Source organism: Leptopilina boulardi, unplaced genomic scaffold (genome assembly GCF_019393585.1).
Source record: "Leptopilina boulardi isolate dan_hultmark-lab unplaced genomic scaffold, ZJU_Lbou_2.1 LbouV2_353, whole genome shotgun sequence".
Lineage (NCBI taxonomy): Eukaryota > Metazoa > Arthropoda > Insecta > Hymenoptera > Figitidae > Leptopilina > Leptopilina boulardi.
Window position 1 is genome coordinate 1,085,006 of NW_026137922.1, and position 13,107 is coordinate 1,098,112.

Genomic DNA, 13,107 nt, shown 5'->3' on the forward strand with positions numbered 1-13,107 from the left:
TTTAAAGTGACGTCTGTAATGTGATGTCAATTGTTAATTCTTTCATACTTTGTGCAAGGTCAACATTCGACTTTGGTTTCGGGAGATTCCCATTAGAACCGACTGTAGGAGTCTTCATTTTATCCGTCCGTCAAATTATTAACTATTAGCTTCATAACAGGTTGTGTTAATTGGCTATTGCTGCTGCTGTTGTTGTTGCTGTCAGTGGTTGCCTATGAACTGACGGAAAACTGTATAAATACCTTGCTTTTATACATTTTCACATTAGTCTTAAAAGTTCTCTTCATAAAGAATGTATGAAATATTGTATTGTTTTTTATACTTTTTCATTTTATTCTACAAAATATCAAAGCGAATATTTAAACATGCCAATAAAGAAAAAATCAAACAGTTGTAAGAAGCATGTCAAACGTGGCAGAGGTATCTTAAATAGAATTATCAACAATTTGCCTGTTGAATTACATATTCCTGGCTACCAATATTGTGGTCCGGGGACAAAGGTAGCAAAAAGAGTATCGAGAGGTGATCCAGGAATCAATCCTCTTGACGCAGCGTGCAAAGAGCACGATATTTCTTACTCGAAAAATAGGGAAAATATTGGGGCGCGAAACGCTGCAGATAAAGTTCTTCAAGAGAAAGCTTGGCAACGTGTATTTGCAAGAGACGCTAGTGTTGGTGAAAAACTTTCTGCTTACGCAATAACTAACGCAATGAAGGTAAAATCAAAATTTGGTATGGGATTGAAAAGAAAAAAAAGTATGAAAAAGCGGAAAAACAGAAAGAAAAAATCTACATTGAGGAAAATTATATCAGCTGCTAAATCGTCTATGAAAATAGGTTCAGCAGCACAATCAACCATCAAATCAGCTCTTAGAGGGGCACGTATAGCTGTAAAAAACGCTGGTGGCAAGCGTAATATAAATAAGCCTCGAATTTTACCAATATCTTCTAAGGTTGGAGGTGTTTTACCTTTTCTTATACCTTTGTTTGCGGGTTTAAGTGCTACAGGGGCATTGGCAGGAGGGGCAGCGGGAATTGCAAAAGCTATAAATGGTGCAAATTCCGCAAAACGTCAGCTTGAGGAAAGTAAACGTCACAATGAGACAATGGAATCAATTGCCTTAGGAAAAGGACTGTACTTGAAACCATACAAAACTGGACTAGGACTTTATCTCAAACCCTATAAAACAGGAAAAGGATGGAAATCAAAAAACTTAAAATGAGGCTACCACACCGAGCCCTAACAGACTTAGATTTAATAAAATTTGCAAAACGGTTAAAAATTCCATTTTTTCGAGGAGTTTTTATGCGGAATGAACTACCTATTCATGGATCTAATAAAAATGAATCTGCAATAATTAATTTAGATGATAAAAATGGTCCTGGTACACATTGGTGTGCTTATAAAAAAAATAATAATAAAATTATTTATTTTGATAGTTTTGGTAATCTTCGACCACCTTTAGATCTTATTAAATATTTCGGTGTTGGTAGCATATTGTATAATTATGAAAAATATCAAAATTATGATTCATTTAACTGTGGTCATTTATGTCTTAAATTTTTATGCAATCAGTTAAATATTCCAAATATGTATTCTATTCATATAAATGATAAATAAATTAAATATTCCATTCAGTTAATACTTGGATTTCAACATGGACGATTCACTTATATTAACATTATCAGGAAATAGTTCCATCTTAGAATCTCAATTTTTCCCCCCCATTGAGTTGTCTCATTTTAAAAATTATTCTCTTGGTCTTGTTGAATTTTTAACTTTTAATTCTATTCCTAATATAGATGTTGGAAAAAATAAGTTTCATGTTGATAATGAAGAAATTATTATTCCTACAGGAAGTTATGAAATTAGTGACCTGGATCAGGTTTTGCATTTTATTTTGAAAAATAAAGGAATTACTTTCAGTATTAAACCTAATAACAATACTTTAAAATGTACAATTTATTGCGATAAAGAAATTAATTTTCAACCTAAAGATTCCATAGGCAGTTTGCTTGGATTTTCTGCACGAAAATTAAAAGCTAAAGAATACCATGAATCTGATCAACCGGTATCCATTATTAAAATTAATTCCCTAAGAGTAGAGTGTAATATAACTACTGGGTCTTATATCAATGGGAAAAAAGTGCATACAATCCATGAATTTTTTCCTGTTGTGCCACCAGGATATAAAATAGTAGAAGTGCCAAATCACGTCATTTACCTGCCAGTCGCTGTCAAGACAATAGATCTTATTCAGCTAAGAATTGTTGATCAAGACGGACATTTGATAAATTTTCGAGGAGAAACCATTACGATTAGACTTCATATCAAATCTTTACAATAATGGGCATCGTTTTTGATAATAAAAAGAAAATAATTGGTTTTGGTTATAAAAATAATACACCATGCCAAAATCAAATCAGTCAGCGACGAATCCTGAAGAGGCTAACACCTCAAAGCCTACAATTACTCAAAAGTCTCGGTCTCAAAGTCGTAAAGAAAAAAGGATAAAACGATTTAAGATCTTTTGCAATTGTATTTGTATATTTGTGTACCGACGTATTATTTGCCATGGAAGGGGAAATTTTAAATATTGATTCACCAATCATTTTTGATGAATCAATTGCTCATTACGAAGTGCATGCGCAGCAGCCATATACATCATCAACGTATAATAATAGTGATGAAATACGTATAACTGTTCAAAATCAAGATCATTGTCTTCTTCCAAGCAAAAGTTCGATTCATGTGAGCGGAAAACTAATAAAAAATGATGGAAACGCAGTAGAGCGCACAAAATTAGTTTCTAATGGCATTTGTCATTTATTTGATGAGGCGAAATATGAACTGAATGGTGTAGAAATAGATAAAAATAAAAATGTCGGTCTTACAAGTTTAATGAAAAACTATGTTTCTTTTGATGCAAGTCAAAATAAATTTCTTGAGAATGTTGGTTTGTTAGAATTTGGTGATACTCCAAGATTAACCAATAATAATGGTTATTTTGATGTTTGTATACCGCTAAATATGATTTTTGGCTTTGCTGAAGATTATCATAAAGTTATTATTAATGCTAAACATGAGCTTATTCTAACCAGATCAAGAACTGATTTAAATGCAGTTATACAAACAGCACCTCTTGAAGAGTTCAAAATAGTAATTGAAAAAGTTGAATGGTTGTTACCGTACATAAAATTATCAGATGCTCGAAAATTTAAACTGTTAAAGTATATTGAAAAGGATCCATCTATTCCTATCAGTTTTCGAACTTGGGAATTGTATGAGTATCCTCTATTACCTGTAACTCCTAAGCATATTTGGAGTGTAAAAACTTCAACACAACTGGAAAAACCTAGATTTGTTGTGTTGGGGTTTCAAAGAAGTAGAAAAAATAATACAACACTAAATTCAAGTTACTTTGATCATTCTAATATCTCTGATGTTAAGTTATTTTTAAATTCTCAATGTTATCCATATGGTAATATGAATCTCGACATTGACAAAAACCAATATTCTACTTTGTATGAAATGTTCACTAATTTTCAAGCTACATATTATGGTAAAGAATCACAACCAATCTTAACAAAAAAAGAATTTTTAGAATACGCTCCTTTAGTTGTAATAGATTGCTCAAAACAAAATGAATCACTGAAAAGTGGACCTGTTGATATCCGCTTAGAATTTGAATCAAAAGAAAATTTCCGTGCAAATACTTCCGCCTATTGTTTAATTTTACATGATAGAATTATTGAATATAAACCAATTAGCGGAATTGTGAGAAAAATTGTGTAAATTAAAAAAAAATTATTTATAATAATTCAATTTTTTACCAATAATTATTAATTATTATTAGTATTAAATTATAATTATTTATAATAAGTACTAGTAATAATTTATAATTATTAAAAAATTATTCCTAGTAATAATTTATTATTATTATATATATATAATTATTATTAATAATTCATAAATATATATTATTACTAGTTATAATTAAATTGCATATGAATAAAATTGTATTTGAGAGAGACAGTCACTGCAGCCCACTCGACCTTGTCAAGAATTTGTCCTAGGTCAGTTATAAGAGGCTCATAAAGAAAAACTCGCCTAATTCATTGACACGTGTGAGAGTGGAAGGTCCCCCCCTTCCCCCTTCAAAGCTAGTGCCTCGGCTGTGTGAAAGAAAATACTCTTATGCATAGCTTTTACGTTCTACATTTATTCCTCTTTTAGAATAATAATTTTGTAGATTCCGAAATGGAGTACATACTAGATGTTCAAGGATTCAAATTGCCAATTAATGAATTTGTTGTAAAAGAATTGGCTATAGTTTCTATAAATAATAATGATTCCAATCCAGTGCATATGATTTTTCAACCTCCGTGTCCGTGGAATTGTATTTCGAAGAAATACAAGAGTGTTAATCGGTGGTTAGAAAAAAATTTCCATGGTATTTCTTGGAATGCCGGTGATGTTTCGTATATTTATATAAACGAAATATTAAAAAATACGCTTAAAGAAGCGAGCAAAATTTATGTAAAAGGTCACGAGAAAAAAAAATGGTTACAAGAATTTATTGATGAAAATGTTACTATTATTATCGATATGGATAATTTGAACTGTGTTTCAATAAAAAAATTAAGAGATCAAGCTTTTGTAGTTACCTGTTCACATCATTCGATTAATAAAAAAACTTTTACTTGCGCTCTTCAAAATGTAATGAATTTAAAAAATTGGTTATGTAAAAATAAATTACTGTATAACAATATTTTTTAAATAAATTATACATATATTCTAATTTCAGTGTTTTATTTACTGCATCTACCCTGCTTTATTTTTTTATTTATAGTTTTAACATAAAAATTAATCTTTATTAATAATGCAAAAAAAAAATTAGTATTAAAAATTATTTTTTTTTAAATAACATTAAAATTTTGTTTATTATAAATTTTTTTTTAATATTTACATGTTTTAAAAATAAAGGATATAGGATGTAGGTGAACAAAATTTTAATAGACATTTTTTTATAAAATGAGGTTTTATTTTTTCATTTACTATTTTTTTTTAAATATACGAATTCTTTATTTTTTTTAAAATTACATACTAATTAAATTTTTTATTACTAAAAAAATTTATAAAAATTGATAAAAAAGTTAAAATTTTGAAATATAAAAATAAATTTTCTAAAATATTTTTAAAATTACAAATAATAAAAAATTCTTAATTTTTTCTTAATAATGAGTCTCCTCATCGTCTGGTTCCTGTGGTTCCTGTTTAATTATTACTTCCAGGAGACTAGTGGCTTCGTTTACCTCCCTTTGCCTCTCCTCCTCCTCATTTTCCTCATCTATAACCACAATTTCTTCAATTTTGACACCTTGAGTTGGATGGAAATCAATGTCCATTTGACTCATTGTAAATTCTTCGGTTTCTGCTGGATTTGAAACCGGACCTTCTATGATGTCAAAATCAAATTCATCTCCCGATAAATTGTCAATATCAGGACGTTTTTTTAACAGGAACACGAAATCCTGAATTTCCAATACTTCTACAACGACATTCAAGTGTTCCAAGAAATACTCATCGTCCTCCATTGATGAACTTGGACTGAAAAGTCCGTATCGCCTTACTCCTGCCGCCAATGTCAGAAAATCAGTCAATTTCTGAAGATCAAAGCAATTGTTCACCCATTCATTAGGTATTTGGAAAAATAAACGGAAGCCCGTGTAGTTGTCCTCATTCTGCAAAAAAGAAATATATATTATTATTATTAATTGTATAATTAAATAATAATCATAAAAAATTATGACATACAATTAAAAAATAATTTAAATTAACTTTTATAATAAAATATATACCCACGTAGAAAGTGCTCCTGGAAATTGCCACCGGAATTCTTATTCGACATTCTAATGGAATTCCGATTGAAATTCCGACTGGAATTCCAATTGCAATTCTGACTAGAATTCCGATTGAAATTCCGACTAGAATTCCGATTGAAATTCCGACTGGAATTCAAAATGAAATTCTGACTGGAATTCTGATTGAAATTCCAAGGAATTCTTTTTGGAAATTTTTATGGAATTCCGATTGAAACTTACAATGGAATTCCAAAGAATTCTTATTGGAAATTTCTATGGAATTCCGATTTAAAATTTCAGTGGAATTCCAAAGAATTCTTATTAAAAATTCCTATGGAATTCCGATTAAAATTCCGACTGGAATTCCAATTGAAATTCTGGCTGGAATTCCAAAATGAAATTCTGACTGGAATTCTGATTGAAATTCCAAGGAATTCTTTTTTGGAAATTCCTATGGAATTCCGGTTGAAAATTGCAATTGTATTCTTTTTGGAAATTTTTATGGAATTCCGATTGAAACTTACAATGGAATTCCAAAGAATTCTTATTGGAAATTCCTATGGAATTTCGATTGAAAATTTCAGTGGAATTCCAAAGAATTCTTATTAAAAATTCCTATGGAATTCCGATTAAAAATTCTTATTGGAAATTCCTATTATAAATAGAAATGAAATTTCGATTAAAAATTTTAATGGAATTCTGATTGGAATTCCGATTGAAATTGTAATGGAATTCCGATTGGAATTCCAAGGAACACTTTCGTATGAATCTTTTTAACATGTATAAATATGTATAATAAATTATTATAATAACATTAATTTTTTTGTTCAATATTTGCATTCTAATTAAATAATTAATAAAAAGAAATTTAAAAAATTTAAATTATTATTATTTTAAAAGTATTTAAATTATAACTTACCAAAATTTCATTAAAGTCCAAGTCAATGCGTCGTATCCAGTATCCATTCACCATACCGTGAACTTTAGCCCGTACTCCATTGAAATTTAAAAAAACTGGAGAATGAGAATCTCTCTCCCCATTAAAAATGTCTCTTGCTCTTAACGCCAACCCTGTGATGCACAATTCTCTGAATTGTTCCGCATTGCTTTCCAAAAGCCATCTTTTTGGACCCTGAATCATCACTTCTAGGGTTGTGTAATGATCCATTTTCTCCATCGTTTCTTTTAAAAATTCTTTAAAGAAAAACAAAATTTATTTAAAAAATTATCAATAAACAAAGTAAAATTTAAAAAATTTCAATATATGTATAAATTTTTTTCGAAAATTGAAGTTAATTAAAAAAATCTTAAAAGTAACAAAATTTTAATAAAAATTGAATTTTTTTTCAAAAACAAGTAAAAAACACTATAAATTTTTTTTAAAATTTTTTTTTAAATTTTATTAAATATTACTAAAATTGAAGGCAAATTTAAAAAAAATTAAATTTAATTAAAATTTTTTTGAATTTCAATAAAAAAATTTGTTTAATTTTAACTAATAAATTAATTATAATTTTAATAAAAAAAAGCTTTAAATGTAAAAAATTTTTTTTAGCTACACTCACTTTTTTCACTAAAAAGAAAAAAATCACTGCACTGTGCACTCCACAAGTCACTTAGAAGGTTCTTCTATTTTTGGTGGTTACTTTTTTATTAAAGCTCCTATGGCACTGGCCTCTTTTTATATGCTGTCCCATAGTTTACAATTGAGTGACAGAGACAAATGCCATAGATTGAACGGAGAAGAAATATTACGATAACGCACACACTTGAAGGATGGAGTGAGACAAAACATAATTTTTAATAAGATTGAGAGAGAAAGAGAACTCAAAATGAATAGAGAAAAGAGAGGACAAATATTAAAACATATCCATGTTTTTGTTCTCTTAATTTTTTTGCCTTATTTATATAACTTATTTTTGTACCCCCAAGGAAGGGTGTCTGTACTTTTTGGTAAAAGAACTCTTTTATCGTCATACCAACTTAGAGCCTCTTTTCTTTGTTGTACAGTGTAAACTTGATGTTTTACACTTCGAATTAAATATTGATTTTCTACTAAGTTTTCGTATGAAAAAAGTGTTTTTTTATAGTCCTCAAATGTAATTTCCTTTAATGTTGAAGATCTAACACCTTTGGCTTTTTTCTTCTCGCGAATTTCGTTTAATATTTTATATGAATACAATTTCGATCTTAATCCAATAAACTCTGTGACAATCTTGCCATTGCATTCATCTTTCATTAAACCTAGAACTTTTCTATTTTTTAATTCTATACCATAACAATTATTTTCAGGATAATCGGAAGTATCGAAAAAATGTGAATCGCGTTTAATATAATCATATATGTTTGGAACTTTTATATGATAAATTAAACTATCAGTATCGGTATAAAGTAATTTAGATTGATCACTGAAAGTTTTTTTAACATAATTATAATGAAAATCGTAAAGAAAGAGTTTTGATATATCAAGAATGCTAAATCCAACATATATCGGTTTATTAAATTTAATCTGAACTTTATTCATCTCTATTATAACCAAATTTTCATCAAAAATATAACAACTATTGAAATTTGGTTTACTAATAAGAGCTTTAGCCCCGTATCTACCTTCCCAATGTGTAATAATTCTAATATCCTTATGCTTTCTTATGTTCTCCATTGTCTTCCCAAAAACAGAATTGTTCATTAATTTGTAAAAATTTTTTTCAAATATATTTGTTGACTTTTTTCGAAATTCTGTATTCAAATCAATATATTTTTTTAACCATTGAGATTGATTGAATTTTAAAATTCTATGAATTTTCGTTAATTTCATTCCAAGTTGCAAATAATATTTTAAATTTTTATAATGAATTACATATTTTGTTCTGGAAAACAAATGTGGTATTAATTTAGGTAATTTGCTCCCTGCAGCAGGGGGTATAAAATGTTCGGGGCATAAAGGCAAATCTTTATGCATATCATGAAATTCTTCTGGATATTCCAAATCTACTTCCAAAATATATCCATACATAGAATCATCTTCAATTTTATTCACATCAAACTCTGATAAATTAATTTCCCATTGAAAATTAGAATAGGGTAAAAAATTACTCATCGCTGCGCCATATAAATTATTTATATCAAAATACATTATATAAGATTCTTCAATTTCTGAATTAAATTCTGGCCCCATAAATCGATTGTTTGCTTTCGCATACCTATTTGAGCATTGAGAAATTCCTCCGCGAATACCCTTTTCTATGAAAAGTAACATTTCAATATCTCTTAATAACTCTAATTCTATTTTTGTGAATTTTAACATAGCATCGAATGCAAGTCCTGGTGCTGTAAAATAGTGTAAGGGGTCTAAATTATATGCAGATAAGCATGTTTTTCGAAAATTCTCAAAAACATCAGCTAAAAGTAAAACGTCTGTTTTTAAATATAAATCTGAATATTCCCCCAAGTTATTCAAATTAAATGTATTCCATACTTGACAAGCATGCGCATATTCTTCATTCGATATATTTGAATTATTCAATTTTGAAAAAAAAGCTTCTATTGACGGTAACTTATTTTCCTCTAATTTTTGCCAACTATCTATATATTCATACGGGAAAACTCCTTTTCTGACCAATAAATTAAACTCATCGATATTATTGCAATATTTTGCAGTAATTTTTTTTTCGTTATTATTTAAAAAACTTGCTAATTTATCCAAACTACTAGGCATGAACCTAAACGAGTCTAAAAATTTAAAACATACATTTTTACCCTCGACATATTTGGTAAAAGAGATATATTTTTCTTTATTTATCGGTAAAAGTTTTACATTTCCTTCAAAACTAGTACACAATTCTTTTATAAAAAAATGTGCATCGTATCCCGACAAATTGTGAAAAACTACGGGAACCGAATGCGAATTTTTATAATTAATATTACAACCCTGATGAGCTGCACCCCTATATTTTCCAGTGAAATGACAATGATCTCGATGTTTAATATCATCATTTTCGAACGAATTTTCACAAATGTGACAAATTTTTGCGGTTTTAAATTCCAATTCTTGCTGAAAAGTTAGAGTTTCTATTGGCACTATTTTTTTCAAATATGTTTCAACTAAATCAGCAATACTTATTAATTTTTTCATGAACCAAGAAATGCAATCCCGCCCTCTATAAGATTCAAACACCGAAAGTGAATCATCAAAATTACATTTTAAGTAAAATGCAACGCTTGTCGGAATGTGTTTCCTATATACACCAGATATTATTTCGTTATCATTAAAAGCTTCTAAAAGACTTTCAGTATCCGCATATAGTACAAATGGCACCTTTTCTTTAAATCTAAAATTTTTAAACTTTAAAATATTCTCCTCTTCTGTCGGTAAAATAACTTTACACTCGTTTAAATTCATACAATCAGTTTTATGTTTCAGAAATGAATTTTCATAATTAAAATGACATAAACATCTGTCACATAAATAAGTTCGACCGTGATGTTTTGAGAATTGTGATTTTACCAATCGTGACAGATTACGAATCCACGCGAAGTGATAATTAAAATTATTATTAGTGTGATTATTTATTACAGAAAAAGTGTCCACTTTTTTTATAATTAGTAAATGAATAGTATCTTTTTTAGAAAAATTATCGCTTAAATAAAAAGGGACAATGTCTTCTTTATTTTTACCAACTTTTTCAAAACCATAAATATTTATTTTTAAACTATTCATTTTTTCAAATTTAGAAACATCTTTTAAACTAATAGGAAAATTTATTCCCTCATATTTTAAAACATTCCTAAAATGAGGATAAGAACTTATAAGACTTGCATTATTTTTAACTGGAAACAAAGCTGCCATTACTGACCAAAGAAAACAGTAATCGTTAGTACATTTTACATTTACAACAGCCTTTTTATCAATTATAAATTTTGGTAATTCTGTATTTACAGAACAACCAACCTGAATTGGCGCATGTCTATTTATATTAACCATCAAATTTAAAATCTCCTTCAATGACCAACCTGACTTTTTTTCATTAAATTCCTCAACTTCTTTAAGAATATATTCATTTATTTCATTAAGAATTGTATCTAAGTCTGAGAAGGGAAAAAGAATTTCATTTTTTGTATTAAACGATTTTTTTTCTTGTATATTTTCACCGTTTTCGATAGTCGTAAAATTTCCTATTAACACAAAATTCACTTTTAAGCTACTATTTTCTTTTAAAGCATTTTTTAAATGGGATTTTATTACAGATTTTGACTCCTCTAAAAAGTTGAACAAATCTTTATGTTTTAAATTAATAACTACTCCTGTTCTAACTCTTTTTTCAAAAGCTGACTCTAAATTTTCCCATTTTATTCTTCTTTCTTTTTTTTCCAAATTACCTCCACCAGTTTTTTGAATTTCTCTGAATTTTTCGCAAATAGTTTTTAAAATTCCAACAGTTGTTATAATTCTTTTTCCTTTACTCACATTAATCAATTCTTTTTTTGATTTCAAAATTTTATTCAAAAGATTTATATTTTGCACTACCAATTTTATCCACTTTTCCGATTCCAATAATAACCGTTTTTTACTCTTAATATTTTTCACTATAATATATGCACTCTCCATAATTTCAATGAGTTTTGGAATATCTATAGAATCCATATTTTCTGTCTTTTTTAATTAAAAAAATGAATTCTTTATTTAACAAACACGCACAACCTATCAAGCTATTTGTTTATTGAAGACTAATAATTATTAACAAATGTATGCTTGCTTTTATACCACATTTCAAGGTTATATAAATTAAAAAATAAAATTATTAAAAAATAATTCCAGGAAATACATTAAATAAACATTCTTCTTTTCTCACGATCTAAAAATGTAATCATACGATGACCAATATTCTAATTAAAACATATTAGTCCAAAATAATATTTTCATTAAATTAAGAGAAAGGCCATGCGTTTTCTTTCTCAAATCAAAAAAAATCAAAACAAATTTTTAATATGTTTAGTTTAGACTAACATAGCATACTTGCTCATTAGAGCTAAGGAGTTTAGATGTAAGCGATAGCAAGAACTCCGCCTTCACTTTTCGGGCCGCTGTTCTCTAAATATATTAAATCTGTCAACGATAGAAAACCATAAAACTGATTGCTTAGGAAGAATTTCGAATCGCGCTAAGCTGAAAAGGAAATTTGATACCCTAAAAAGCAAAGACATACAGTACTCTGAAATGCAATTAACAGATATCGATTGCAGGAAGTTATAAACTTGTCATCATATTGTTTATAACAAAACTAATAGCAATATTTTCAAAATAATTTTAATAAGTTAAAACACAAACAGGAAATACCAAGCATTTTTTTCTATTACGCAATATTGCGCAATCATAATATTCGACAAAAATGCCGGTAATGCCGGTAACAGATTCCTACTATCCAGAACGCCCACAGCCTATCTACTTTCGTGTGGCCGCTAGGGGGGGGGGTACATGACTTGCTTCACTAGTCTCATTAATAGGGTTCCCCTTTCGGGTACGGAACCCTAAAAATAACAAAAAAAATTATGTAAAAAATAACAAAAAAAATTATGTAAAAAATAACTAAAAAAATTATGTAAAAAATATCGTTAAGAAAAAACAAAAAAAAATTCAATGTATAAAATAACAAATTAAAAAAAATTTTTCATTTACAAAAAAGTTAAAATTTACAAAAAATAAAAACAACATTAAAAAAATATAATGTAAAAAATAACAATTTTTATGTTTTGTACACCCTAGTAGAAATTTGTCCTAGCTATTTTAAAGGAACTGCCTAGTCGCGCTGGAGTCTGTCTAGTTACTTGACTGACCAGCTAGCTAAAAACTCGAATGTCATGTCACGCTTTTTTCATCAAGTTATTATCCAGCCCAACTTGATAATTATTTATCAATAGGACTTTTGAAAAACTAGTCAAATTAATTCTTTTAAATATTTCGAAATTCATTTAATAATAAGATTTAATGTAGTAAACACGTTTATTTTATGTAATTAAAAAAAATATTCCAATTATCAACAAAAATTATTATAAGAAAATATATTGCACTAAATATAGTAATTCGTTATAAAAATGTAATTTTTCATTCACAATTAAACTGGATTTAAAAAAAAAATTTACATAAGTAAAACGATTGAAGCAACATCTTGACCTGAACTGTTAACAACACTGAAACAATTATAATTTTTATATTAATATGAATGTCATAACATAAACCTTAAAACA

At 27.9% G+C, this 13,107-nt stretch overlaps 2 protein-coding genes across 2 annotated transcripts; one reads left to right on the forward strand and one right to left on the reverse strand.

Annotated features, from left to right (window-relative positions):
• Positions 1-2,575: 2,575 nt before the first annotated feature.
• LOC127286377 (uncharacterized) lies at positions 2,576-3,796 on the forward strand. The gene has a single exon (XM_051312776.1). The coding sequence runs from the start codon at positions 2,576-2,578 to the stop codon at positions 3,794-3,796; it is 1,221 nt and encodes a 406-aa protein (XP_051168733.1).
• Positions 3,797-5,235: 1,439 nt separating this feature from the next.
• LOC127286378 (uncharacterized) lies at positions 5,236-7,210 on the reverse strand. The gene is made up of 2 exons (XM_051312777.1): positions 6,785-7,210; positions 5,236-5,745 (listed from the first exon to the last, which is right to left on the reverse strand). The coding sequence occupies exons 1-2, from the start codon at positions 7,040-7,042 to the stop codon at positions 5,236-5,238; spliced, it is 768 nt and encodes a 255-aa protein (XP_051168734.1). The 5' UTR covers positions 7,043-7,210.
• Between the last annotated feature and the right edge of the window lie 5,897 nt (positions 7,211-13,107).

Excerpts from the sequence above, each read along its gene's own strand:
- LOC127286378 (XM_051312777.1), bottom strand. The coding sequence starts at position 7,042 with ATGGAGAAAATGGATCATTACACAACCCTAGAAGTGATGATTCAGGGT. Across the intron at positions 5,746-6,784 it reads TGGACTTTAATGAAATTTTG|AATGAGGACAACTACACGGG; the intron begins GTAAGTTATAAT and ends TCTTTTTTGCAG.
- LOC127286377 (XM_051312776.1), top strand. The coding sequence starts at position 2,576 with ATGGAAGGGGAAATTTTAAATATTGATTCACCAATCATTTTTGATGAA.